Source organism: Erithacus rubecula (assembly GCF_903797595.1).
Source record: "Erithacus rubecula genome assembly, chromosome: 20".
In the NCBI taxonomy this organism is placed as follows: domain Eukaryota; kingdom Metazoa; phylum Chordata; class Aves; order Passeriformes; family Muscicapidae; genus Erithacus; species Erithacus rubecula.
The window spans coordinates 5,065,586-5,092,476 of NC_136672.1; the positions used below are offsets into that span (position 1 = coordinate 5,065,586).

A 26,891-nucleotide genomic window follows, 5' to 3' on the forward strand; every position below is an offset into this window, starting at 1 on the left:
AGTGAACACAGCTCTTCAAGCCCTGACAAGCAGGTTCTCACGAGCCTCAACACAGCAATTAAAGATATTATTGACTCTTTATTTTGCTCCTCTCTGGGAAATTACAGCTCCTTTACAGAGACCACAGAAGGGCTGTGTCCCTGCCCAGGCTCAGACTGTGCATTTACACAGTCCCCAGTGACAGCTCATGCTAATATGCCACACAATAAGTGTGATTAACTGATGTCCTGACACATTCCCTCCTGCCACGCTGTCACAGGGGCAGGGACATGCAGCAGGCAGCCAGGCAGGGATGCTGGAACACACTGCAGGAAGATTTTCCTGAGGACACTGGTCAGACCCCCTGGAAAAAGAAGGATCAGTGTTTCAGCTGCTCTTAGAAGATAGTAAAACTTTTTTTCTGGAAGAATACATCTAAAGACAATAAAATGTTTATTTTCTTTTATATAAAGCCACATTATGTAAAAAATACTAAACAATATATAAACCTACAAAATTAGAAAAACTAGTGTAATGGGCACTCTAAGCTCTGAGATTCTTAGGATCATAAAATAAATGGAATTGGGAGGAACCCACAGATACACCAACTCCTAGATTTTTCTAGAACAATTATTAACTTTAATATTGCCTCCCATGCCACAAAAGACTGTAAGCAACATACATGTAAGCAACATACAACCATCAACATAATACTTATATATGAAATTAAAAATTGAAGAACCATCTTCCACATTGAAAAAATTCTGCACCATTGAATCCCTCTCCTCTTTCACAGTTTTGAATTTTTGAAACAGCAAACCTTGCCAGACCAAAACTAATTCTGAAAACATCACAGTACACAAAGCTTTCTGCTCTGCAAAATATTGTTATCACACCTCTAGAGCAGTTATCCACATGTGAATTCCCTGTCAGACTGATATCCAGAAGTACTCAAGAAGTGGGAATGCAGCAAGCAAACCACAGGTCCAGCCCCACTTCAACACGAGGGAAAATCTCCTTTTTGCCCAAACCCATTTGGGGCACAGATTGGGCCCAAATGCCCCTTGCCAGCCCCTCTCTCAAACTGGAGCCTTTCAACACTCAGCCTTTGAAGAACCATAAAATCTAAAATATTATTTTCAGCACATGTGTTCGGTGGTGAGAGCATATTGTGAAGGCAGCTCTTCCTGTTCACACTCCAGCATTTTATATTTCCAACTTCCTGTAACTATTCACACTTCCTAATAACAGCTGGCAGTGGATGTGCATTCAGTGAAGTTCACACAGACTCAAAAATACCAATAATAATAACCAGCTTACACTTTCCTGGTAAGATGACATTTACAGGTAATGATGTAGTAGACCACTGGTAAGCCACAGGTTTAGAAGCATTGACTCACTCTGTGCTTTCTTAAGGGTATTACCAAACATTGCATATAATGCAATAATAATACAATCTATGATGCATCTTCTTTGCTTTCTGCAAAGGTATTACCAAATATGAAACCTAAAAACACCTGGATTTCTTTTTGTTGTTTTTGTTTTCTGGGTTATTTGGGATTTTTTATTCTTTATTTAGTTTTGTGCTTTGTTTTGTTGAGGTGGCTTTTTTTTTTTTTTTTTAATTTAAACAACAGGGTTAGTTTCCACAACTTCTGTAAGTCCTTATCAGCTTATTGATCTAAGGGTTATCACCAGTAAAACCAAAGCAGAATCAGGGCAGCAGTTTGTTATTTTAAGAGTCCTGATGGTTTAAAAAGAGCACAAAAGGTTTCTAAATACAATTTCCAAAGCCTCAACTCAGGCAGCAGGGTGTAAAGACCACCCAACTCAAACACATCAAATGTACAATCTAACAGACCATGCAGGCAAATGTTATGGGCCCTGGAAGAGCAAACAGCAACCCTGAAAAACTGCTAGCTACACATCTGATTTTTGGTTTTCTTCCCACAGACATTCAGTCTGAAACTTTGAGATCAGACATTTGTTTGCTCTGCCAGTAGTAAGACACCATCCACTGATAAGGAGATAAGGATTACTCCCTGCTACTACAGATGCTCCAAGGGGTGTTTCTGAGAGCTGCTGGTTTTGAGTAAGAACTCACACATACAGTTTTGAGGTAAATTAGACTTTGAATAAGCACACCTATGGTCTTGGTATTTTTACTTCTTCTTCACCCACGTTTCCGTCGCTGTCCTAATCTGAGTTGCTATTTAAGGCCAAGAAACCACCAGACAACGTGATGCAGACACAAGAGTGTCTCTGACTTCAGTGATAGCCAAAGCATTGCACCAGCTCCATTTCCATCCCCATTTACAATGTCCTTCATCCAGGTCTTCAGGTCCTCCCATGCCTAAATGGCAGCAGAATGGTTGCAAGACAAAGCTTGGGTGACAACAGGCCAGGAGTCAGTAGATGACAGCCCAAGCAGACAAGTGGATGTAGCTCCAGCATGACTTACAGGGTACTAATCCTTCAGGAATTTCCCACAGTTCCTCTCATTGTGCAAAAGGAATGACAAGATTTTTGCTTCTTATGCAGCAAAGGCATAATCATAAAGCTTATCTTGATGCACTGCAAAAGAGGACAGGATGTGCTCCCTGGCATCTCACCCACATCTCAAGGGAGGGTACAGCCAGTCAGGACACGGAATCCTAAAGGTCCCTTCCAAGGGTGCTGCTCCTATTTAAGATGGGCTCACTCAAGGGAAATGTCTTGAGTAGCAATGACTTGGGTTATGCACAACAAATCTGTGTCTCAAAGAGTTTATCACCTAAATCAGAGTATTTTCAATGCCACTTGTGAACGTGTGTACTCTGAATGCACCAGACTAAAGGGACTCTATTTCTTATTAAATGTGGTAATTTATCTCCACCTGAACGTTAGTTTTCCTGCAGAGTTATTAAACTGTCTGACTTCCAGGTGAATGCACAGTGAACAAAGAGCTGCTCGACTTTCACTTATCTAAATTCTGCCAGATCAATAAACACCCAAGCAGTGGAAACAATCTTTACAATTCACAATTAAGGCATCAAGTCTGACTGAAACCAACCATGCTGCCAGCAGCTGAATGGAGAAACTGTATCAAAACAAAACTACTCCAGAGCACTCGGTACCTACATCTCCAGTGACTGAGCAATGCTTTCAGTTTCTTCCACCTCAAGCTCTACCCACATGTAGATACACAATAAAGACAGAGGTACCTGCAGAAACGACATGCTAGACAGAGCTGAGAAACACTGCAAAACCAAACCTCAGCTGAGGTTTGACAGAGCCTACCCAAACAAAATCCACTTCCCATCCAACCCCTGCAGAGCACATCACCCCAAGCTGATCCCAGCCTCCAGGAGCCCCAGGAAGGAGCCTGTCTCACCCCTTTGTTCCTGGGAATGTGCTGGTCTCATCCTGCCATGGGATCAGAAAGCAGCCACATGCAGAACACCTAATCCAGCAACCCGGGGAGAGCACAACAGCAGCCACGGAGTATTTTGTTACTCACTCAGGTTCTACAAATGGAATACCAGATCCCCAGACAAGGAGCATGACATCCATAATTAAACAGCAAACTTTGGCATCTACCAGCAGCTTGTCTCCAGGAATATCCAGCTGCAGGCTACAACTGCTGCCAAAGGAACCAAATCATGGAATTTCGGCCTCTTCTGCTAACCAACAGTGGCAAAGGTGTGAGAGAGCATCACCAGCTCTATTTTTCCCACATTTTCTTTTGTTGCACACCTAAAGTAAATATAAAGGCTTCCTGACAGAAAAAGAGCTCTGAAGTATCTAAAAAATCTCATGCAAGTAACACCAAGAGTTTAGAAATTCACACTAATACAGAAATTGGAACATTTCCTTACAAATACAACCAAAACTTTCCGAGAGATCCCCAGCACCAGATTGCCTGTCCCCAGGGAACAGCAAAGTATGCAGATAATTAAGCTTACTTGAGTTTACAACTTGTAACCTTCGTGTCATTTTATGGAAACAAACTGTATTTAAGAGGGGAAAAAAAAAAAGGAAGAAAATATTTACATTTTGACAACATACAACTTGTGCACATGAGCGACCAACAAATAAGTTCCCATATGTTATCAGGAGGAGGTTTACAGTCTGATGTGACCCAGTGTACACATCCTAGACTTCCAAAGGATGGCTCACATCCCACTGTCAGCACTCAGCAGCCCCCAAACCTGTCTTTCACTTATGGTTATTCAGCTCCTCTGCAACTGTTTTCACTGAAGTATTTTTAGCATCCATCTTCAAAACATAAGTTTTGCCCTCTGGAAAGAAGCTAATTGCACCACCAGCTTTGCTCCATGCCGTCCCATTTCCGTCCTCTTTCTTGAAGTCTTTCTTCCTCTATTTTTCCTAACACTTGACATCCTTATTTCCACAGCCGTGCTTAGCCAAGTTATCACCTTCACCTTCCTCTATGCAGTGCTCTCACTCTCTCAACCTCATCTCCTTTTTTTCCTTCTCACTTTTGACCAATTCTTTCTCCATCACTGGTGTCATTCCACTTCTATAGGCAACTCCTGTTCCCTCTTTTCCTCCACAGCAACATTTCCCAGCAGAATGTCCCTTCCATGCCCATTTCCCCCATAAAACTGTCAAACTTGTAGACCACACCAGAAACTACACAATCTACGAGACTGTGGCTTGCCAGTTCCCCAAAGATCATGACAGGATCTTCACAATGACAATAAAACCTGGAATCCCTCACTCTGCTATAGAATTTCCAACAGCCTGAAGGAAAGGGATGGCAGGTAACCTGTGAACCCAGCAGCAAGCACACAGGTTGTATGGATCCGTGCCTGTGAATTCCTCAAAGCTCTTTTTATTACAGGTATGACAGTGTGGATGCAGGGAGGTCCACCACCAGCCTTACGAAAATGAAAATTAAAAGCACGTCTCAGTTTGGGTGGGGGCATCAACACAAGCCAGAGATACGAGTATTTGTAGGGTATTTGTAGGACAACACCCTAAAATGATAAGGGCAAACGGCTCAACACATGCATTTTGTTCACAAAGAACAGTTCCAAAGTTTTCTCTTTTAAGGACAGGGAACATAGGACTTATTTCCAACCATACCCATCCATGACCAGCCCTCCTCACAAAGATAATGCTGGCTCCCAATCCATTATCCCTGCTGCACAAGAGGGTGGGAATATCATCACCACAACCTCCAACAACTGACCACAGGGCAACTTCACACAGCTCCGACAGGTTGTGTTTCCTTGGGACAAGGCAGTGAAGAGATATTTTTTGGTTGGGAAAGACACATTCCAGCAACAAGTGTTCCCGAAGGGAGTATGTCCAGTGCTGGAGGTGACACCAACCAGATCGCACCGAGCAAACGCTCATCAGCATTTCGGTGTGAGCCTTCCTAGGGGATATTCCACACGCCTGTGTCATTCCCAAAGACACCTGCCCTGAGAGGGACCCACTCGAACCCTCCAGAGCCAACCACAGCGGCTGCGACCCTGGGCACCTCTTGTCACCTCACACCTCGCTCCGCAGGTGCCAAGGAACCCGCGGGACCCCGCAGGGGATGGAGGGCAGGAGTGACAGCCCTGGGTGGCAGCTCAGCAAATCCTCAACCCCCGAGAGCTGGGGCGCCTGGGGTCCCCTCACAGCCCGTGGGACAGCGGCCCGGCCTCGGGCGCGGGTGTCACCACAGGGCCCGGCGCTCCTCCAGCACCACGGGGGAGGGACCAGGGGTGTCACTCGCGGGTCCCCTCAGCCGCCGCCGAACGGATCGGGGGTGCCCTCACACCCCGGGGACGGACCCCCGCCCCGGGCGGAGGTGTCAGCCGAGAGGGAGGGAGCGGGGAGCGAGGGGCCGGCGCTGTCACCCGCGGGTCCGGGGGTCCCCTCAGCCCCGGGGGAGGCGCGGCGGCCCCGGTGCATCACGGGGGTTGCGGGGGGGGGGTCGCTCATCCCCCGCCCCTCCCTCTCCCCCCGCCGCCCCCGGCCCGCGCCGGCCGAGGCCGGTTCCAGCCGGTGCCCGCGCGTCCCCCCGCGCGCCCCCGCGCGCGCCGCACGCTGACGTCAGGCGCGTGTTGGCGCGCGGGCGGGCGGGCGGCGGCGGGGAAGCTCCCGGCTCTACGTACGTGTAGTGCTGCGGCTTCTCGGGCTGCGCCTGCAGCGCGCTGGCGGCGCTCGCCGGCCCGGCCGCGGCGGGGCCGCCCGCCACCGGGCCCTTGGACATGCCTCCCGCCTTCCGCCGCCGCCGCCGCCGAGGAGACCTTTATTATTCACTCTGCGCGGTCCGCACGGAGGGCGCCGCGCGCAGGCGCCGCCGCCGCCATTGCCGCCCCGGTGGCGCGCGGGGCGGGGTGGGACTTGTAGTCCCGTCGCGCGCGCGCCGCCCGCCAGCCCGGGACGCGGCGGGCGGTGGCTTCCGGCCGGCGGGACTACAACTCCCACAGGCGCCCCGCGGCGGAGTGGCCTCCGCGCTTCCTGTCGCGCGGGCCGCGGCGGGATTTGTAGTGCGCGGGGCGGTGAGGGCGGCGCGCCGGGGCGCCCCCCGCTGGTGGGGCGGGATTGGGGCCGGAGGAGCCCCGAGCCCAGGGGCGGCACCGACCCTCAGGGGGACACCGAGCCCCTGAGGGTGAGGATGAGCCACAGGGCGGCTCCGAGCCCTGACAAGAACCGGCCGGGGGCGGCCCAGCCCGCTCGGCCCAGCCCCTGCAGGCCGGCTGGGACGGGAGCAGAGGAGGCCGGTGCTGGGGGCTGGTGAGGAGGGGCCGGGAGTTATTTGTGTCAGGCGGCCTCACTTCCTTCCTCCCCCCTCTTCCTCTGCCTCGGGGGCTGAGCGTGGACGCGGGAGCGCGGCCAGAGGGTTATTTTAGTGCTGGCATCGCTCATCGCTCCACGGCCCTCCCCACCCACGGGACAGCGCCGTGCAGGAAGTGCCCGGGAATAGCACAGCGGCCCGAGGAGGAGGAGGAGGAGGAGAGGGAGGAAGGAAGGCCCAGCAAGCGCGTGTTGAACCTACCTCGGAGCAGGTGACACCAGTGGCACCTGGCTGCTGGGACATCGGGGCACGGGCTGCCCGTCCTCCCCTGGCAGAAACCCCCCACCGAAACAGCCGTGACCGGGGGATCGGCCGAATTCCCATGTGGAGCTCTTCCTCTGCCAATTAACTTCTCTCCCAGGAGAGGAAATGATACGAGTTTCTTTTAATAGGACTTTGATCTCTTGGGCTCTGCACAGAAACGCTCCTGGCGCTGGGATCTCCAGCGGTGTGGGAAAGGGCACACGGCATTTATCAGGCAAACACCTTCCTTACCTCTGCCAGCCCACATGGGGTGAGCAGTGTTAATAATAAACTTCAGGCCTGGTCTCTGCAGCTGGTTTGGGGAGGCAAACCACTATTAAAATTCCTGTTTATTCTGATTTAGTATCCACTGCAGGCACTGCTTGTCCTGAGGTGATTTAGCTTATTCCCAGGCATTTGCAGGAGTAAGTCACAGGATATCCATACCTTCTTATTCATCTAATCACCCTCCACGGGAAGCTGGAGCACTGGAATTATGCAGCTCCTGTCAAGCAGGGCTTTTCCTCAGTCAAAGCGTGTGCAGGTGTTTCAGTGAGTGTCTCCACACACACCTGCACACCCACAGAGTCACTGTCAGCCATGAACTGCTGAAAAACCCTGAAAATGCCACCAATCTGTGCTTTGTCCGGAGGGATTTGGATGTCACAGGCTCAAATCCCTGGTGGCTGATGTTTACAACCTGGTGCTGACACTGTTTCCTCTTCCAGTTGTTTCACACCTGGCCACATGCCCTGCCAAGTGATGGGGAAACACTGAGGAGACTCCAGGTGATGTGCCCAGGGTGAATTTATTCCATTTTTGCTAACATGTGCTGGTTTGCCCTCCTCAGCTTCTGTGTGTACACCTGTCTTTCACCCTGCTCCATCCCAGGGGACACCTGGCTTTTCTCCAGGAGAGCAAAAAATCTAAAGTATCTCCAAAACGAAAAGTCCAATTAGCCATTGCTATGAAACTGGGGAAAAAAATTATTAAGGTTAAAAAGTTTCACCTGGTCTCTTAGCATTAGCGACAGTGCAGTGAGCTCTCAAAAGTAGCAAATGTATTAACCCTGTTACCACCAGAACCAGGTCCTAATCTATTTTCTCTAAGCCTGAACAACTCAGATGAAAGGGGAATTCTTCCCTTTCCACCTTCCAAAACAACGCAGTGAGTGTTTACCTGCACCTCCCAAGCCACTACATGGATACACAGCTTTTTGCCTCTGATAAATAATTCACATTTTCCTTTAGAAGAGAGAAAATGAACCTGAAAATGAGGACCAGAGGCAGGGGAGATGACATCTCTCGGGCAGCAAACAGCCTAGGCACATGTGACAGCCCTGTCACACCTCAGTGCCACCTTTGCTTGAGTGGATGGTGATATGAGTGGCATTCCCAACGTGCCAAGCTCCAGCCTGGCTCTTCCCACCGGGCCAGCACTGACCCCAGAGGATGGAGAGAGTGGGCGATTCCTGCTGTGCTCCACTTTGGGAAGCTCAGGGACACCTTTAGGAACGTCTGTTTGTGTTCCCTGCGTATCCTACGTGCTACAGCTCCAGGGCATCTGCGACCTGTTCTTCTTGATCCTGGGAGCCTTCCCAGGGAGGGACTTGGCTCCACAGTCGGTGCAAATACAGTAAAATAGTGATATAAAACAAGATATAACTTAAGGTAGCAGTTTTCCCCCAAAGACAAGTCTTTTTAATCGAATTATTATTTATCTTAGGAATATAAGTGCTAAGATGGCACCAATAAGGAGCATGGATTCTGGATTTCTACTTGCAATGAAACTTTAGGATTCGCTTTGGGGATGAAGGTGACGCACAGAGTAAGTGTGATTTGAGGAACGGCAGCGCGGAGGGGCTGAGCCCCAACTGCTGAATGCTCCATTCCCAGGGCCAAAGGTCAGGCTCTGGCTCGGGGCACTCACACCCCAGCCCTGCCGCCCCCTGCCAATCCAAGCCCCGCCACAGCCCTTCCTTGGCAGCTGGAATGACAAGCCTGGGCAAGAACTGCCGGAGGCGCTGCCAGACCCTTCCCCCGCTCGCCCCATGACACCCCGAGCGCGGCTGTGCGGCGGCCGCACACCGGCGGCTCCCGGGGGAGAGGCGCGGAGGCGGGGGGACCCCGCGGCCCGTCCCCCGGCGCTCGCAGCCCCTGCCGGGCGCTCCGCGGGGCCGGCGCGGTGCGGCGGGGGCGGCGGGGCCCGGCGGGGCTGCCCGGGGGATCCCGCGGCGCCGCCGCCGCTCGCCCCGCTCCTATTGACTTCCCATTGTGGAGCTTCGCAACAAAGGGTAGGATCCAAACCCTGCCCCGTTTCGTCCAATCAGCGCGCAGAGCGCCCGCCCGCAACCGATTGGATCCTTCTCCTCCCTCAACAGCCAATCAGGCTCCTACTTTAACAACCAATCAGCGCCCGGCCGCGCGCCCAATCAGCGCCGGGGAACCGGAGCACGGCCTTTGTGTGTGGTGACGCGACGGCGCCGGCGGAGGTCCCGGCCAATAGTGCGGCGCGTTGCTTACAGGCATTGTGACGTCACCGCGCCGCGCGGGCGCCCCCACTATAAAACGCGTGTCCCCGCGGCGGGGAGGGCGCAGTGAGCGGCGCGGCGGCTGAGGAGCGGTTCGAGGTAGCACTACAGCGTAGAGACTTCGGCGCGCAGCGCTACCGGCACCGGCGCTTTCTTCTCTTCCTACCGGTAAGTACCGGATAGCGGACGCGTCCCGACGCGGGCGGCGGCGCTGCGCGGCCGGCAGCAATCTTGGATTCTCCCGGAGCGCGGCGGACAGGCCGGGCCTTGCCTACGTGCCCTGAGTCACGGCCGGTTCCCATCCCCCCCATCGCGCCTCCCCCCCCGCCCCGGAGCGGCCTGGGAGGAAGGAGGAGGCGGCGTGACTCAGTCCGCGTTCCCCGGGGAGGGGAGCGGCCTGGCCGCGCGGCGGGGGCGACGGGGTAACCGTTACTCCTCCTCCCCGTCCCGGGGGAGCGCGCTGGCCGCCTGCCCGCGCCGGGGGAGGGGGGCGCTGCAAGCGTGAGGGGATTTGGCCGCTGTATGGTCGGGCCTTGGGGGAACGGGGAGAGCCGGGCCCCCGTGTCACGCGTGCCTGTCTCTGTAGGTAAGTGAGGAAAAATGGCCCGTACAAAGCAGACCGCCCGCAAGTCCACTGGGGGGAAGGCGCCGCGCAAGCAGCTGGCCACGAAGGCGGCCCGGAAAAGCGCCCCCTCTACCGGCGGCGTCAAGAAGCCTCACCGCTACAGGTAAGGCCCGCGGCTCGGCCCCGGCTGCCGCAGCCCTGCCCCGCCTCACCGCCCCCTCCTGCCTCCATCCAGGCCGGGAACCGTGGCGCTCCGTGAGATTCGTCGTTATCAGAAATCCACGGAGCTGCTGATCCGCAAGCTGCCCTTCCAGCGGCTGGTCAGGGAAATCGCCCAAGATTTCAAAACGGACTTGAGGTTCCAGAGTGCGGCCATCGGTGCGCTGCAGGTACTGCCCAGGGCCGGCTGGGCCGCGGCGCGGGGGGAGCCGCGCTGAGCGTTTTTAACATTTCTTCTTGTGCTCTTGAAACAGGAGGCCAGCGAGGCATATCTGGTGGGTCTGTTTGAAGACACAAACCTGTGTGCCATCCATGCCAAGAGAGTCACCATCATGCCCAAAGATATCCAGTTGGCTCGCAGGATACGGGGAGAGAGGGCTTAAGTGAAGGCTGTTTTTATGGTGTTTTGTAGTTAATTCTGTAAAATACTTTGGTTTTAATTTGTGACTTTTTTTGTAAGAAATTGTTTATAATATGTTGCATTTGTACTTAAGTCATTCCATCTTTCACTCAGGATGAATGCTAAAAGTGACTGTTCACATAAACCTCAGTGATGTTGAGCCTCGGGCTCGGGAGTGACAAGTTGCTAATATGCAGAAGGGATGGGTGTTCTTTCTTGCTTCTCATGCATGTTTCTGTATGTTAATGACTTGTTGGGTAGATAAACTTGTAAGGTACTAGAATTGATATAAATGTGTACAGGGTCCTTTTGCAATAAAACTGGTTATGACTTGATCCAAGTGTTTAACAATTGGGGCTGTTAGTCTGACCATGCATCACTGTGATCAAATGTGGACTTCCTTCAGAGGGTGAAACTACAAGTCTTAACCACAGTGTAACTTACAGTTTCCTAAAAAAAAACGTAAACCTGGCAGCTATAGAATACACTATGTGCATTTATAATAGCTATTTTATATATTGTAGTGTCAACATTTTTAAATTAAATGTTTTACATTCACATGTGAGGAGTCTTTGTCATTTGGTTTGAATGGGCTTGAAGAAGCTTCTGCCTCCTCCTCCAGCTTCCTCTAATCCTGAGCTGCTGCTGTGGCAACTTAAGCTTGGTTGGCAACAGAATGGAGAACTTTTGGAGATTTTGTGCAGCTTGAGTCCTTGCTGTGGCCAGTGAGAGTGGAACCCTACAGCTGTGTAGGACTGGCTGAGGCTGCAGTGACTTTTTGGGGGGCTTTTCTCTAATCAAGGCACAAACTCAGCTCGAAGTTCTTTCTTTCCTCCTTTCCAATGGATGCAAGGAGAGTTTATTCTGTAATTGTGACTGGTCTGGCTGAAGCAAATGCACCTGTCTGTCTGTTCCAAGGTGTGGGGGGAGCATTCCCATGGGATGGGGCTGTGCACAGGGGGAGCAGCTGATTGTGCACCCTGGGGGCAGATGGGCTGCTGGGCACACGGTGGGTGCTCCACGGCATTCTCAGTTCCTATCCACATTCCTTTGGGTGCAGTGGGGTTGTGCTCAAACCTTCAGGCTTGGCTAAGGCAGGTCTGGGTTCTTCATGTGCCAGGCCCTGCTGGGCTGTGGTGAAGTGCTCAGTCTGCATCTGAACCGTGGGTAATTAACACTGAAGGCGGAGGGCAAGCCCTGCCCCAACAGGCTCTACGAGTAAGGTGGAGCTGTCACAGAAAGCAGCACAGGGAGGTGGTTGAGCCAGCTCAGCTTGATTTATTCCAATGGCAGTGCTGGGAGAAGAGGAGCAGCAGTTCCAAGCAGAGCTGGATGAATTGGTGCTGGCTGTCCATGGTCTGCCCCGTGAAAACCCTCCCAGCTGACCCGGGAGCAGGGCTGCAGTGGTGCCTCACGGTGCAGCTCCTCAGACAAACCACTCCGTGTGCCTGAACCCTGCAGCTGGAGGAACAGGCACTCACTCCTCACCCCCCTCACTTCCCTGTCCTGCACTGCAAACCCAGCCCCTGGCTCACATCCTGTTCTGAAATTGCAGGTTTTAAACAAGTGTTTTCCTATTGCTAAAGCTGTAGGGGGAAGGATTCCTTTAATACAAAGTAATTAAGTTCACAATTTAGACACAAAGTTAAGTGCCAGTCCAAACTTTAGGTGAGGCTCAGTGATCTTAGGTCAATCACCTGGACACTGCCTGTCAGGAATATCCCCATGGGAAAGCTGAGGATACTCTGTACCCGTGTAATTGAGGAAGAACAGCACAGCTTGCATTCGGGCCAATTGAAAATAAAATATGCCACGTCATGGGATTTGTTTGTGAATGCTTGGTTTGGTGCTGAGCTGCAGTAGAAGCTTCAGCTCCTGCAAGGAAAATATGTTTAAAATAACGTCCCTTGAAAACAGCATTTCCTCCAAGTCCTTACTGTAAACAGTGAAGCATCTGGGTATGCCTAGAAGCTGTTTCTTTAAATAAAATCACTGACCCCACACCAGAAAAATACCAAAGTATCTCTTCCCCTTAGTAACCTCAACAAAAGGAATTAAGTCAGATCCTGCATGTGGTGGACGAGAACAGAATTCCTGGTATTCCACGGTGTGACTGAAGCCATAAACCCTTCCCTTACCGATTCTCCCCACGATTTCCTCACATTCTTGTTCAGAGCTGGATGCAAACACCAGGCAGTCGAACGTGCTCCCATCAGGGCTCTCGGGGGAAGAGCTAAAAATGGCAACACGTCCATTATCCAGCCGAGCTGGGAGCCCAGCCCTGCCTTCAGCAGCACCAGGGGCCCTGCTCCAGGCGGCTCTGGAGCTCTCTGGCTTGTTTTCCCAGCCCCAGGTGCCTCTGCCCCCCTCCAGGGCCCTCAGCAGTGCTCACACCACGCAGAAGGCAAAGATGCCGGGGCTCCACGTGCAGCGTCCCACGCAGGAGATGGAGGGGTAGGGGTGGCGGCCCAGGAGCTGCGCAGGGCACAGGAAGGGGCTGGTTCTGGGGCTGTGCTCAGGCACTGGGGGCCCATTCTGGTTTATACTGTCCCCAGGACTCCTCCAGATGGGCTCCCCACGCCACCACATTCCCAGACCTCGGGTGTCACTCGCTCACCTTGGAGGAAACCTTCTCCTGCACAAGGACTTCTGCCTCCTTCACATCAAATAAAACCTCCTGCAGGGGGATGAGCGGGAAGAAGCCCCGATCAGCACAGCCCTGAGCTCTGTTTTTAATCACACACTCACCAGAGATTATCTAACTGCTGAGGTGCTGAAGCACAGTCAATCTCAGCTCTGTGCTCTTACACACTTCAATCTTCACAAGCGACTCCCAGAAGCTCAGACAGTGACCTGAGCCCTAAAGCACCCCCAGAATCAGGCTTAGCCTTCCCAGAGTTTCCAAAGTGTTTTCCTGTATGTGGTTGCATTTTTTTCCCTTCATGCCCTTTCCTATCCTGGCTGCTGAGATGCTTCTGACCTGAAAAAATCCCACAGGGGTGATGGGGTGGCAAATATTCAGCCAAGCCAAGTGAACCTGAAGCTGGCAGGAAAAAATATGCATGGCAGAGACCCTGTTTGCCTGCATTCTCTCCCAGAGCCCTTCCCAGGATGTCCCCAGCCCCATCACTCACCCGAGCTGCCAAGTCCCCCTCCAGCACAGCAGGGATGGCTCCCTCCAGCACCTCTTTGCCACCATACTGAAATGGAATGGGAAGGAGGGAATAACCCTTGGACACATGAAAAACCTCCAGAAGAGATGATTCACCCCATGGTAGGTCTCTGCCCCACAGCCTCACCGTCCCAACGCTGGTCTGGCCCAGGAACTTCAGGTTGTAGAGCAGTCTGGGGAGAAAAGGCTTGGGGGCATCAGAGGAAGGACCCCACACATCCCTCCTGCTGCTCTTTGCAGGGAAAGATGCCCCCAGCCCCCTCCTCACCTCCAGGCCATGGGGCAGCCTTGGCCCCACAGCCTTGAGCAGAGATCAGGGACAGTGTGGGCACGGGGCTACCCCAGTGCCAGGAGCCTCACCCACCCTGTGCCCATGGCACAGACCCACCTGCCCCCCTGCAGCTGCTGGGGCTCCCCCTGGCCGCTGTGCTGGGGGCTGTGCTGCAGCTGGAACTGGGGCTCCTTGTCCTTCAGGGTGCTCAGGTAGGGCAGCAGAGGCTCAAAGACCTTCCCGTCGTGCCAGCGCCAGCGCAGCAGGCGGAAGGTGAGCGGCTGTCCCTTCAGCCTCTGCAGCACGGCCCCAGCCTGGAGGGAGGGACAGAGGGGAGCAGGAGGCACAAGAGGGGACACCCCAGCCCCCTGTCCCCACCCACCTGCCCAGGAGAGGCGTATCTCAGTGAGCAGCCATTGATTTCATCCAGGATGTCACCGGCCAGCACCACCTCGTCCACCTCTGCCTGGCTCCCGGGGAGAACCTTGGTGACAAAGACTCGGCCGTCCACGTACCTGGGGGTGCAGCCAAGCCTCATCTCAACTGCCTGGCTCCCCTCTTGTACATCCATGACATTTCACCCATACACAGAATGCAGGGAAAAGCTGCTTCATGGGCGGCAGATACTGCCATGGCTGAGCTGATGGGGAGAAAAGAACCCAAGACAGCCCCAGTGCTGTCAGCAGGATATTTATTTCCTTTTTGGGGGTATTTTCAGTGCTGTGATGACCAGATCCCTCTGGAGAGTGGAGAGGAGGATCAAGAGTTCCTACCTGAGCACCATCCCCAGAGCTCGGCACGGGACTGTCTCATAAGTACTGCACACCTGAAAGAGAGTGGAAAGTGACAGTGGCCCTGGCAATGGCCACAAGACATCCAAGGGACCCCATGTCCTGGATAATTTCTGGCACTGATGCCAACCCAGGGCTTTGGGAGCCCAGGGAGAGGCAAGTCCCAATGCCCCAGGCTGAGCTGGGACCATCAGTGGCCGCTTGCCTCTGTCCTCTCTCAGCAATCAACAGTGCCCATACCCTGAAGGGACAAAGCTGCTCTGTGCATGGGATGGCAAAGCAACAGCAAACCCTTAGCTCATTGAAGAGCCCTCCTGCCTCACCCCACATGTCCCCACGCAGCCAGGGGACGCAGCTGCCCCTCCCCAAAGCCACTGCTGTTTGCAGCAGCACTTACTGTCACATCGCATTAGCCGGGGATCCGAGACGCGGCCAGCTCGGCCAGGGGCACTGGCTGCCAGAAATACCCCAAAGCCAGCAGGATCCCAGGCTCTGCAGCAGCAGCACGGCTCAGTGCACGCCTTGACCAGCCCCAAAACTGCCTGGAGCTTTTTGGGGATTCTTTTGGGTTTGAAAGGTAGTGGAGGGATGCTCTTCATTGTTAAAATACACGAAGGCATCCCTGCTGCTCTCGATAACGCACTGATGTTTCACTGAGCAAACCAAGAGTGAAAGCAACTGATGCGGAATCTGTGTCAGCCCAGGGAAATGGGGATTTTTTTTTTTTGGCAAGAAATCAGAAAAGGGAGCAGGGGAAAACTTCACTTATATCAGCGATTCAGGCCTGGGTACTTCTCTTGCTTGGTTTTATTCCCAGGAATGCTGGGATCTGCTCCAGGTGACAGAGCAGGTACCCAGCAGGATCCAGCCTTGAGAGCAGAGGCAGCTCTGCTCATCCTGATGATCCTGAGCTGATTCACCCCAGGGTGCATGGCAGTCCCTCGCCACCAAACCATTCCTTATCTTCCTCCTTTGACTTTTCAGGGAGGGCCAGGAGGCAGAAGGATGGCTCCCAGGAGCCACGGGCTCTTACCGGCAGCAGCCAGCTCTCGTCCAAGAAGCTGCAATTCTGCAAACAAAGGAGTGTCAGCACCATCAGTCCTGGCAAGGAAGGGGCCAGGGCCCCACGCTGGCAGCCCTGTGCTGGTCACCACCCCACTGATTCACCACTGCACCTGCAGGTCCAGGGAGAAATCTATCTCTGTCAGCACCAGCAGCAGCGAGAGGAAAGGCTCTGCAGAGGGATGGGGATGGAGAGGCAGTGTCACCGCCGGTTCCTGGCAGCCACAGCCTCACAGGGGTACGGCAGAGGACAGAATAAAGCCTTTTGCAGTGTAATCAATGAGTCCTGGGAGTGAGGCCTTGAGAGAATCCCAGCACCATGCACCCAGGTTCCTGCTGCCGGCACAGGTGCAGCTTTTTTCCCAAAATTCAGATGAAGACTTGCAGTGAATACTACTGACTATTTCTCCCCTTAGAAGCACAGCAAAGCTGCCCAGGCTCTCCTGCACAAGCCCTGCAATCACACTGCTGGGTCTGCAATCTGCTCATGCACCAGCAGCGCAGGTCATTTATAAACCATTGACGTACAGGTTTAACATGGGGTTATTCATCATCATCAAAAGATTAAAGGCTTCCACCCTGGTCTGGCCCCCCAAGGAGCCTGGCTGTGGATGGATGGAGTGCTGCAGCCTGTCAAGGCAATGCAGCCATTTAAACCCCCGTGCCACCCCTCAGCTCAGGCCCATCTGACACAGCCTCCCCTCAAAGCCAGACTGGGGCTGCTTAAGCCAGAATGCTTGGTACAGAGGAACAACATGAAAGATACTTCAGATGCAATTTCCTTATCCCATGCCACTAAAGCCAACCTTAGATGGATTGAAATCACGTTTAAATATTTATACGGGCTTTGCCCCCCCCCCCCCCACCTCCATCACAGCAGCAATGTATTTAGATTCCAGCGCTAAATTTGGATTAGAAAAATCACCGTGGACTCTTCCCCCTCCCCTGCAGCAGTGCAGTGCCATAACACAGGCTGCATCCTGCCTCGGGTGAGCCACCATCTTACCCCGGAGATCCTCACTGCCGAGGATGGAGCTCCCTGGGTCATAAAACTGAAACAGTGAAACAGCACTGATTACTCCTCCGTTTCACAGCCCACGACCCGTGGGTAGCTGTCCCCCCGCGGGCCGCACCTCCAGGAGCCGTGGGGTCTGTGCCAGCTGCCCCACGGCCGCCGCCAGCACCTTTCCCTGCAGCGCCAAGCGCACGAAGAGCCGCCCCCGGCCCTGCGCCGTGCGCGTCCGCTCGCAGCGCCCGGCGCTCCGGATGCTGCTGGACACGGGGCTCGGCCTGTTTGGGGACAGGGGAAGCAGCTGCTGCACATGGGAGATCCTCCCTGCCCCTGGGCTCTGTCGCGACAGACAGAGCTCAGATTTTCACCCCAGGGCAGCTCGGGGACGCTCACCGGCCGCTGGTCCCCGCGGGGAGCTGCTCCAGCCAGTGCCAATAATCCCGTCTGCGGAAGCTCCAGGCGGGTTCTGCGGGAGAAAGGGAGCGCGGAGCCCTCGCCGCGGGCCCGGGGACGCCGCCACCGCCCGCCCGGCCAGCAAGGGTCACTCACGTCGGAGCCCCTTGCGCAGGATGCTCTCCAGCAGCTGGCACAGCGACACGAGGTGCGGAGAGGTGTCCGTGCAGGGACCGCCGCCCTCCCGCAGCCGCAGCACCGCTCCTGCGGGGGGAGACAGCGGCAGCGCCCCTGGGTGCTCAGGGAAGGGGAAAGGGGAGGGGGTGCCCCGGGGACAGCTCTGCACGGCCCCGCCGCGGGGTCCGACACCCCGGCACCCGCCGCTGCACCGGGCAGAAATTGGGATAAACTTCCTGGAAGCCAAGGGCTGGGGAGCCCCAACGCGGCCCCGCCGAGAGCCGGTCAGACCGGTACCGGAGCGCTGCTGGAGAGGCTCGCACAGGTGCCGGGGGCCACGCTCACCTTTAAGGGCGCTCAGCAGCGGCTCCTTCCTGGCCATGGGCTCCTTGACCCTCAGGGCCAGGTGGTCCCGAGACCGCGGCTGGACGGGAACCGGGAACCGGGAACGGGGAACTAGGAATGGGCCCCGCCCCTGGAGCCGGGGAACCTCACACACTCACACAGGTGTACGTGTACCTAAACTGAGAGCACAGCACAGGTGTACACAGGTGTAGCACAGTGACACACACACCTGTTGATCGGTACAGATATATAAATTCCGTACATTGCATGGACAGAACCCCCATACATGAGACACATGGGCAAAAGATACAAATGTATTTATCGCTACGTGTTTTAGGACAGGCTTTGGGATATGGATATGTGTGTTATAAAGCTCATCGGGGGCGGTGCGGGGCACACCGGGGGCGGGTGCGGGGCACACCGGGGCGGTGCGGGCACACCGGGGGCGGTTGGAATCTATCGGGGGCGGTGCGGGCACACCGGGGGCGGCGCGGAGCTCATCGGGGGCGGTGTGGGCACACCGGGGGCGGTGCGGGGCACATCGGGGGCGGTGTGGGCACACCGGGGGCGGGTGCGGGGCACACCGAGGGCGGTGCGGGATCTATCGGGGGCGGTGCGGGATCTATCGGGGGCGGTGCGGGACCCATCGGGGGCGGTGCGGGATCTATCGGGGGCGGTGCGGGATCTATCGGGGGTGGTGCGGAGCACACCGAGGGCGGTGCGGGATCTATCGGGGGGCGGTGCGGGATCTATCGGGGGCGGTGCGGAGCACACCGAGGGCGGTGCGGGATCTATCGGGGGCGGTGCGGGATCTATCGGGGGCGGTGCGGGATCTATCGGGGGCGGTGCGGGATCTATCGGGGGCGGTGCGGGGCACACCGGGGGCGGTGCGGGGCACACCGGGGGCGGTGCGGGACCCATCGGGGGCGGTGCGGGATCTATCGGGGGCGGTGCGGGGCACACCGGGGGCGGTGCGGGACCCATCGGGGGCGGTGCGGAGCACACCGGGGGCGGTGCAGCTCGGTCATGGCGGAGCCGCAGGATCCCGGTTCGTCCCCGCTGCTGGCGGCCGCTCGCCGGGCGTACGAAGCGGCGTTCGGGGGTGCGGCGGAGCTGGCGGCCTGGGCCCCCGGGCGGGTGAACCTGATCGGGGAGCACACCGACTACAACGGCGGCTTCGTGCTGCCCATGGTAAGGGCCGTGCTCCGCCGCCCCGGGCTCTGGCCGGGTCACCCTTCCGGCTCCTCCTCCCGCCGCCGGGAGCCCTCGGCAAACCCTGTCCCAGGATGTCCCCTCCGGGATACCCACCCAGGACCCTCCGTGGGGTTCGGAGCCACCCCAGCTCCTCGCTCGCTGCGCGGGGAATGTGATTGGAGAATTCCCAGCCACCTCTCCGAGAGGCTGAAGCCTTTTTTTTGCAACCCCGGCAAGCAGCTTCCCGTTCCCAGAAAGCGATGGCAGAGATGGTTAAGAACAGCAGGAGCTTCCTTTTCCTTCGGAGCCCCTTTGGCTCATCGGGGAAGTCCCCACTCAGTCCTTAATCGAACCTACAGCGAATTACTGTGAGGCCGAGCAGCGTGGGAGCAGGTCAGCTGAATTCCCTGGCAGGCAGGAAAACTTCCCGAAGCCTCTCCCATTCTTGACGTGGTTACCACTCCCCCGGAGCCCAACAAGCAGCACCCGGAACCAAGCTGTGGGGCTGGTTCACAACATTCAGTGGGAAAACTGACCCTGTGTGTCAATAAATAGGCAGGAAGTTTAATTCTGTGAGAGGCAGGAGTGTGCAGTGGGGAGAACACTGGGATGCTGAAGCAGCCACAGCTCCGCCCTGCCTGTGGGGATGCTTCAAGGGGTGCTGTGGGGTCTGAGCCCACCTTCCCCCCCCGCAGGCCCTGCAGCTGGGCACGGTGCTGGTGGGATCCCCCAGGCAGGACGGCACCATCTCCATTGTCACCACCTCGGCAGAGGCGGACGAGCCCCGCACGGTGCAGTTCCCGGCTCCCGGTCCCGGCAGCTCCCTGAGCCCGGGGCTGCCTCGCTGGGCCAACTACGTCAAGGGTGTCATCCAGCACTACCGGGGTAAGGCCTGGGCTGGGGGCGGGTCAGAGCCCCCCGGCAGGGCACTGCTGTTCTGATCCAGCTTTGGGAGTGCTCCAGGGGCTCCTTTAGTGTCTGTGTGATCCCACAGCTCTGCCAGGACCAGGCTCCAGCAAACTCAATCTCAGCTCTCAAGTTCCTGTGCCTGGGGGGCTGCTGGGTCACACTGCTGTGGGTCACCCTGTGTTGTGAAATGCTGCACAGGGGCTCCTTGTGTCATTCCCCATGAACTGTGGGGCACACACAGCCCTGCAGGGGTTCATGGCCCCCTCCTCCCTTCTCTTCCTGCAGGTGGTCCCGTGCCAGGCTTCAGTGCTGTCATGGCCAGTGACATCCCCCTGGGCGGGGGCCTCTCCAGCTCGGCTGCTCTGGAGGTGGCCACATACACCTTCCTGCAGCAGCTCTGCCCTGGTAAGGCAGCCCTGGGCCCCAGCATCTCTCCGGGTGGGAGCTGGGGTAAGGGGGGTGCCCTTAGCTGGATCCCACAGCCCTTGGCCCTTGGGCCTGTGTGCCTCCCCTGGCTCATCCAGCCTGACCTGCCCAGACCTCTAAAATCCATGGAGCCCTCCTGGGGCTGGCCAGGGGATGAGAGGAAATTCCTTTGGGAGCACTCTCTCCCCACCCTAATGCCCCAAAAAATCAAGATACCTGAAACACCAGTGTCAATTACCACATCCAGCTGGATCTGGGGGCCCAAACTGGCATAGATGCCATGCAGTGGTGCAGGGCAACTGCAAATTCTGTAGGAAAACAGCCCTTCATCTCCATGTTTGCTTTCCCTGCTGCCAGGCAAGGCACAAAGTGCCAGCTGCTAACCTGAGTGTCTCTGCTGTGGCACAGATGACGGGGATTTGGTGGCCAAGGCGCTGGCGTGCCAGAAAGCAGAGCACACGTTTGCTGGGATGCCCTGTGGGATCATGGACCAGTTCATATCTGTGATGGGCAAGGAGGGCCACGCACTGCTCATCGACTGCAGGTCAGGGTCGGGCACTGAGCTCTCTGTGCTGTGCCCACCTCCTTGGGCAGCTGGGGATGAGCTGGCCCTGTGGCCATGAACCCAGCCCAAAACCTCGTGGTGAAGTTTAATTCCTCCTTGTCTTGATTCCTCCTTCTGCAACCTTTCTGCTGCTTGCCTGGGCTGTTTTACCTGCAGGGTCTATTATGGGATAATGATTGGGAGGGAGTGACAAGTGAAACCCTAAACCACCTGGACTTTGCCTCTGTAGCTCAGGATCTGCCTGCCACGTGGCCTCACTGAGGTGTCTGAGAGCCAGGGAGGGCGGGCACATGGCTGAGCTGTCCCTGCAGGTCCCTGCAGACCGTCCCTGTCCCTCTGGCCGACGCCAGCCTGGCCGTGCTCATCACCAACTCCAACGTGCGGCACTCGCTGGCGGGCAGCGAGTACCCTGCGCGCCGGCGGCACTGCGAGCGGGCAGCAGCGGCTCTCGGCAAGGCCAGCCTGAGGGACGCCACCCTGGCAGAGCTGGAAGGTGGGGACAGTCCCCTCCTCATCTCTGGCCACGCCTTGGGACATCAAGAGCTGAGACCCGGGGCAGGCGGGTGGGTGCTCGCGCGGTGATGGGGGTGCGCTGCAGGCAGGGAAGCTTTGGCACGGGAGGGGTTCAGGATGCGCCCCCGCAGCATCCCGCGGGCTGTGAGGCTTTGCTGCAGAGGCACACGCGTCTCTGCAGAGGCCAGGAGCAGGCTGGGGGATGAGGAGTTCCGCAGGGCCAGGCACGTCATCGGCGAGATCGCCCGGACAGCACAGGCAGCACAGGCGCTGCAGCACAGGGACTACAGAACCTTCGGGAGGCTGATGGTGGAGAGCCACAACTCCCTCAGGTGAGGATGAGCAAGGATGCTGACAGCCCCTCTAGGCAGAGCTGGGCCAGCACCCTGCAGCACCTTGCAGGACCTGCAGCACCTGCAGCACCCTGCAGCACCTTGCAGCACCCAACAGCACCTTGCAGGACCTGCAGCACCCTGCAGCACCCAGCATTGCTGCCACGGCAGTGGCTGCACCAGGACACCATCTGGAGCTGTGGGGGTGCAGTGCTTGCTCCCAGGGTGCAGGACAGGGCTCTTCTCTCTCCAGGGATGACTATGAAGTGAGCTGCCCAGAGCTGGATGAGCTGGTGGCAGCAGCCCTGGAAGTGGATGGGGTTTATGGCAGCAGGATGACTGGGGGAGGCTTTGGAGGCTGCACAGTGACACTGCTGGAAGCTGAGGCTGCAGACAGAGCCCAGCAGCACATCCAGGTATGTGGCAGAAAAGGACACTGACTGGAAGATCCCAAGGGAAGACTCAGGGGCACAGCACAGGGACACTGTCACTCCTGAGCCACCTGGGGTTGGTGGAGCCCATCAGGGCCATGCAGAGGCAGCCCTGAGTCTGTTGATGCCACTAAGCCAGATGGTTCAGCACTATGCCACTCACAGAGCCCTGCCCCAGGACCTCATTGCATTGAGAAAGGGAATGAAAAGGTGCTGGGGGAGCTTCAGGAAGGCCAAATCCATCTACAGAAAAGTGATCTGAGCTGAGCTTGGGCACTGCTGAGCTGAATACGGGCAGTTATAGCTCAGGGAAAATCTCAGTACCAGCACCAGTGTTCCGTAACACCTAACCTTGGTGTGCACAGGTAGCTGGAAATGCCAGCAGAATGGGGGTGTTGGGACATGGGGCCTGGAACAAGGCAGAGCATCATTTTGCTGCTCTGTGAGATCATGGTGCACCCTGTAAATAGCTGCAGGAGAGGGAAAGGAGGGTATGAAATGAGGAGAGACCAAAAGCACTTTGGCCTCTGGCAAAGGTGGGAGAGAGGAAACGTGACCAGGAGTTACAGTCCAGTGAAGAGTGCAGAGTGAGTGTGGAACTGACCAGCAGGGCCTCTCCCTCCAGCCCTGGATCCCCCATCCCCAGAGCCCCAGCCTTCACTGTTCCTCTTCTTTTCCAGGAGAAATACAGTGGCACAGCCACCTTCTACCTCACCAAGCCCTCGGGAGGGGCAAAGGCTCTGCCCCTGTAGAGGAGTGACCTCCTCACCTGGGAGCCTTGGGCTGGCATTGCCTCCCTCCCCAGGGCTGTTCCAACGGGATCAGTTTGTCCATCTGCATTATTTGCCTAATAAAAGCAAAAGATTTGCACAGTTGTTCTGTGCCCATGTGAACCAAAATCACTCAGGACTGTTCCTCAGAGGATACTGGTTTATCTCCAGTTTGCACTGGTGTAAGAAGCCAGTTCCAGGGCTGTGGAGTCCAGCAGAGCTGCAGGCACAGGGGGGGATGGCAGTGGAGCAGCAGCAGGGACTCACATGTGGCAGAAGATCCTGCTTGGGAATCTGCCTCTGGCCCCTGCCCTGCAGCTGCTGCAGATGGAGGATAGTGATGGGGGCAGGATTTTTTTGTTTACTAAAAAAACAACAACAACAAGAATAAAGAGCCAGGATATAGAGAAAATATTTATTGAGTGCAAGAGGAAACCATCTGATCAAAGACCTGCTCTGGATCCAGCTTGGAAAGGCTGAAACAGCACCAGCTCCAAGAACCAGATGAAATTTAAAAAGACAGGCCTGGGTTAGTGCATGGGGAAGGCCTGATTCCCTGGAGAGCAGCTGATGGGCCATGCTCTGCTCTTGGAGAACAGGATCATCTTTGGTTAAAATGCTTGGGAAACTCCCTGTTTAGCAGTTCTCAGTTGACCCTGGACCACAAAGCCCAGGGAAAGGATCACAGTCCTTGTAGAGAAGGAGAGAAATTCCCAACCCCAGGCAAGAAAGGAGCAGAGAGGGAGGCAACTTCATGCCACTGGCACTTGCTCAGGAGAAATAAGTGTTTCTTGCAGGCACAGTAAAACCTCAGGGTTGTGAAGGATCCCTTGAGCCAAGTTCAAAACTGACCCAGCTCCATCTGCAGTCATGGAGAATCCTGTGGATTGATTCACCCACATCCATCTTTGGCTGAAAGATGTACAACCCTTCCCCCAGTAAAATAAAAAGCCTGAAGAGGAGAGGGAAACATTAGTGGTGAGCTCTTCTTCAGAGTCCAAAAGAAAAAAAAATTAGAAAACCACAAAAAAAGCCAAGGTTCATTGTGAAATCAAAGCAGGCTGGTGATGCTGCCAGGCAGCTGCTGCTTTGGTTGCAGGCTCTGACCCAGAGCAGAGGCAGCTGCTGCTCCAGGCAGGCTCTGGGCAGGCTCCTCACCTGCTCCTGTGCAGGTGGGACACAGAGGGAATCCTTGCACTGCTCTGCACAACAGGGAGTGTGTCTGTTCCTCCTTGCAGGGGCAGGGAGCCTCCAGGGATCCTGCCCAGCACTGGGACATGGAGCCCAGCAGGGTATCAGCTCAGCCCAGAGCTGTGTGAGGGGAGCTGAAGGAGTCTCAGACTTGTTCAGGAGTGGGAGTGCCTGTTGTTCCCAGGCTTGCTCCTCCTTTGTGTTGACTGAAGGATCACAGGTCCCTTTATGGATGTTGCTGCTGGGCAAGAAGTCTTTTAAAAGACACCCAAGATCCTGTGCCCTGAAATCTCCCTCTCCACATCAGCTGTGTAAGGAATGCCAGTGCAGTTCCCATCGTGGCTGCTGGGGCCATCCCCATCCCTCACCTCCTTCCATGGCCAAGTGCTCCAGCTGGGGGATGCTCTGCAGAGAATGGATCCAGCCCCTTGCAGCCTTCTGCTGGAGTCTCTGGTGCTGAAGGATTCAAGGTCCAAGGCAGAGCCCACCAGCCTCATCACAGGCTTCAAGTGGCCTTTGGATCAGGCCCTTCACTCATTTCTTCCAGTTATTTATGTTTCCCAGCAGCCACAATCCCAGTGTAGCCTCCACATTCAGCATAGATCTCATCCATCTCCATTTTTTTATAAAATAATAAAATACTTTTATATATATTTATATATATATACTATTAAAACTGTACAATATTGTATGCAAAAAAACAAAAAAAAAAAGCATCAGAGGCCATCAAGTAATGCAACACAAATGAAAAGTTATTCTTTGCTATTGCGGTACCAAATGTCAGCAGCAAAGGACAGGCACAAACAGGTGCAATAAGAAAGCACAGGTTACCCCAAAACCCTACCTTGCAGCTCTCATAAAAACGCCCATACTGAACAAAAGAACCATCTCCAGTGGAAAGGTGAGTTGACAGAGTCTGGAGCAAAGTTGGAAATGGTGACTCTCTATAAATTATGATTTTGACACCTGAGATCCTCTCAAAACTGAGGACCTGACAATAAAATATTTTCATTCCATTTACCTGGAGTGGATGAAGCCATGGAGACACCCCCCTGTAGGATGAGCTTGCAGCCTGAGCTGTGCCAGAGCTCTGGCTGTGCTGGGCTCCAAAGGAGAAGCCCAGAGCCTGCAGTGCCTGAAGGGCTGTGCCCGCAGGAGGAGCTGCCTGCATGAAGCACCTTGGGTTGTCCCACAAAATCCTGGCCCCTGATGCCAGAAGTCCTGCTGGTGCTGGGGCTCAAGCCTCGTAGAACTGCCTCTCCAGGTGCTGGGTGAGGGTCCCACTGGCCATCACGGTGTGGCTCACAAACTCCTGGGTCAGGGTGCTGCTGGAGTTCTCCACGCGCTGGGTGCTCACCAGCACCCCGTCTGCAAGGGGAGGCACAGGGCTGGGGTCACAGGAGCAGGGGCTGCCCTGTCTCAGCACTCCAGGCAGTGTGTTTGCTATCACAGAAAGGATTTAAGGACCTTGTGTTGGGTTGATGTGCCCAGCAATGTGTATCTGTCCCCATCTGCTGCAGCCAGGTGTGGCAGTGACCCTGATCTCCTGGCACATATTATCTGCTAATGGGCCATCTTTAAACCAGCTGGGCAATCATCTTTATCTTTCCCATGACCCAGCCTTCATCCAGGAGGTATCACCTGTTAATGGGCCATTGTTAAAAACTGGGTGTGGCAGTGATTCTTATCTCTGTGGGAATTCCCTCCTGTTAATGGGCCATTGTTTAAAACTGGGTGTGGCAGTGACCCTGATCTCCTGGCACATATTATCTGCTAATGGGCCATCTTTAAACCAGCTGTAGCAATCATCTTTATCTTCCCACAGCCCATCCTCCCTCCAGGAGATATCTCCTGTTCATGGTCATTGAGTCCCAGTGCATGACTGATAAAATTACATCATCCCATGGGAGATGCTCCAGCCAGGGCAGGAGCCAAGCCTTTCATATCCAGATAAAAACTGAGATTTTGGACACCAAGGGACCTTCTTTCCACTGGATTCCAGAGGAAAGCCAGACCTTCCCACATCATCCCTGGACCTTCAGAGGAAACTGCACCTTCTCCAGGAGCACTGCTCCAGCTGAACCACATCTGCCACTGCAGGAGGATGCAGCCACCATTGAATGGGACTGCTGCCAACACCCTGACTGACTGACGGGTGTCAGCTTGGATTCTGACTCTGGCAGGGATGGGATTGTTCTTTGTAATACTGTATTTCTATTTTAATTTTCCTAGTAAAGAACTGTTATTCCTAATTCCCATATCTTTGCTTGAGAGCCCCTTAATTTCCAAATTACAATAATTTGGAGGGAGGTTGTTTACATTCTCCATTTCAAAGAGAAGCTTCTGCCTTTATTGGCAGACACCTGTCCTTCAAACCAGGACAACTCTCCACACCAAGGGATTCAGGGTCAGTCAAGAGGATGAATCTCCCAACAGCTCCCAAATTCTCTGTGCTGCAGCATGAACCCATGAGCTCAAGTGGGACAACACAGGACAATTACATTGATGTGAGTAAAGATGTTTGTCCCACTGCTCTGCTTTTTTCTGCTCTGAAGAGATAGAACCTTGCAGGAAGAGCTATGGTTGGGTCCCTAGTGCTGTG

At 55.2% G+C, this 26,891-nt stretch overlaps 5 protein-coding genes across 19 annotated transcripts in view; 2 read left to right on the forward strand and 3 right to left on the reverse strand.

Annotated features, from left to right (window-relative positions):
* Positions 1 to 6,370, reverse strand: part of UNK (unk zinc finger) — a 41,193-nt gene extending 34,823 nt beyond the window's left edge. For 3 of the 6 annotated variants that reach the window (XM_079323411.1, XM_079323414.1, XM_079323413.1), the window contains exon 1: positions 6,093 to 6,370. In XM_079323411.1, the coding sequence (XP_079179537.1) occupies positions 6,093 to 6,190 (98 nt within the window). In that variant the 5' untranslated portion in view covers positions 6,191 to 6,370. The remainder of the gene's footprint in view (positions 1 to 6,092) is intronic. The other 3 variants (XM_079323415.1, XM_079323410.1, XM_079323412.1) reach the window with 2 other exon arrangements.
* Positions 6,371 to 9,564: 3,194 nt separating this feature from the next.
* Positions 9,565 to 11,295, forward strand: H3-3B (H3.3 histone B). The gene is made up of 4 exons (XM_079323472.1): positions 9,565 to 9,719; positions 10,138 to 10,279; positions 10,352 to 10,505; positions 10,590 to 11,295. The coding sequence occupies exons 2-4, from the start codon at positions 10,152 to 10,154 to the stop codon at positions 10,716 to 10,718; spliced, it is 411 nt and encodes a 136-aa protein (XP_079179598.1). The 5' UTR covers positions 9,565 to 9,719; positions 10,138 to 10,151; the 3' UTR covers positions 10,719 to 11,295.
* An 863-nt stretch (positions 11,296 to 12,158) lies between these two features.
* Positions 12,159 to 18,210, reverse strand: LOC306810630 (uncharacterized protein). 5 transcript variants are annotated; one of them, XM_079323441.1, is made up of 16 exons: positions 17,959 to 18,210; positions 17,593 to 17,700; positions 17,437 to 17,509; positions 17,165 to 17,321; positions 17,038 to 17,083; positions 16,145 to 16,203; positions 16,003 to 16,038; positions 14,952 to 15,004; positions 14,561 to 14,693; positions 14,296 to 14,492; positions 14,035 to 14,080; positions 13,870 to 13,935; positions 13,353 to 13,412; positions 13,128 to 13,210; positions 12,874 to 12,968; positions 12,441 to 12,610 (listed from the first exon to the last, which is right to left on the reverse strand). In XM_079323441.1, the coding sequence occupies exons 1-16, from the start codon at positions 17,993 to 17,995 to the stop codon at positions 12,447 to 12,449; spliced, it is 1,413 nt and encodes a 470-aa protein (XP_079179567.1). In that variant the 5' UTR covers positions 17,996 to 18,210; the 3' UTR covers positions 12,441 to 12,446. The 5 variants fall into 5 exon arrangements, 4 of the variants coding, with proteins under 4 accessions (XP_079179567.1, XP_079179566.1, XP_079179565.1 ...); XM_079323440.1 differs by having other exon boundaries at positions 13,870 to 14,080; positions 14,296 to 14,474; XM_079323439.1 differs by having other exon boundaries at positions 13,870 to 14,080.
* A 204-nt stretch (positions 18,211 to 18,414) lies between these two features.
* On the forward strand, positions 18,415 to 23,490 carry GALK1 (galactokinase 1). The gene is made up of 9 exons (XM_079323444.1): positions 18,415 to 18,432; positions 18,958 to 19,149; positions 19,848 to 20,037; positions 20,347 to 20,466; positions 20,896 to 21,031; positions 21,364 to 21,545; positions 21,747 to 21,897; positions 22,151 to 22,313; positions 23,009 to 23,490. Exons 2-9 carry the CDS (start codon positions 18,985 to 18,987, stop codon positions 23,078 to 23,080), a joined length of 1,179 nt encoding a protein of 392 aa, XP_079179570.1. The 5' UTR covers positions 18,415 to 18,432; positions 18,958 to 18,984; the 3' UTR covers positions 23,081 to 23,490.
* A 4-nt stretch (positions 23,491 to 23,494) lies between these two features.
* ITGB4 (integrin subunit beta 4) overlaps positions 23,495 to 26,891 on the reverse strand; it is a 31,095-nt gene continuing 27,698 nt past the window's right edge. For all 6 annotated transcript variants that reach the window (XM_079323383.1, XM_079323384.1, XM_079323387.1 and 3 more), the window contains one exon: positions 23,495 to 25,657. In XM_079323383.1, the coding sequence (XP_079179509.1) occupies positions 25,527 to 25,657 (131 nt within the window). In that variant the 3' untranslated portion in view covers positions 23,495 to 25,526. The remainder of the gene's footprint in view (positions 25,658 to 26,891) is intronic.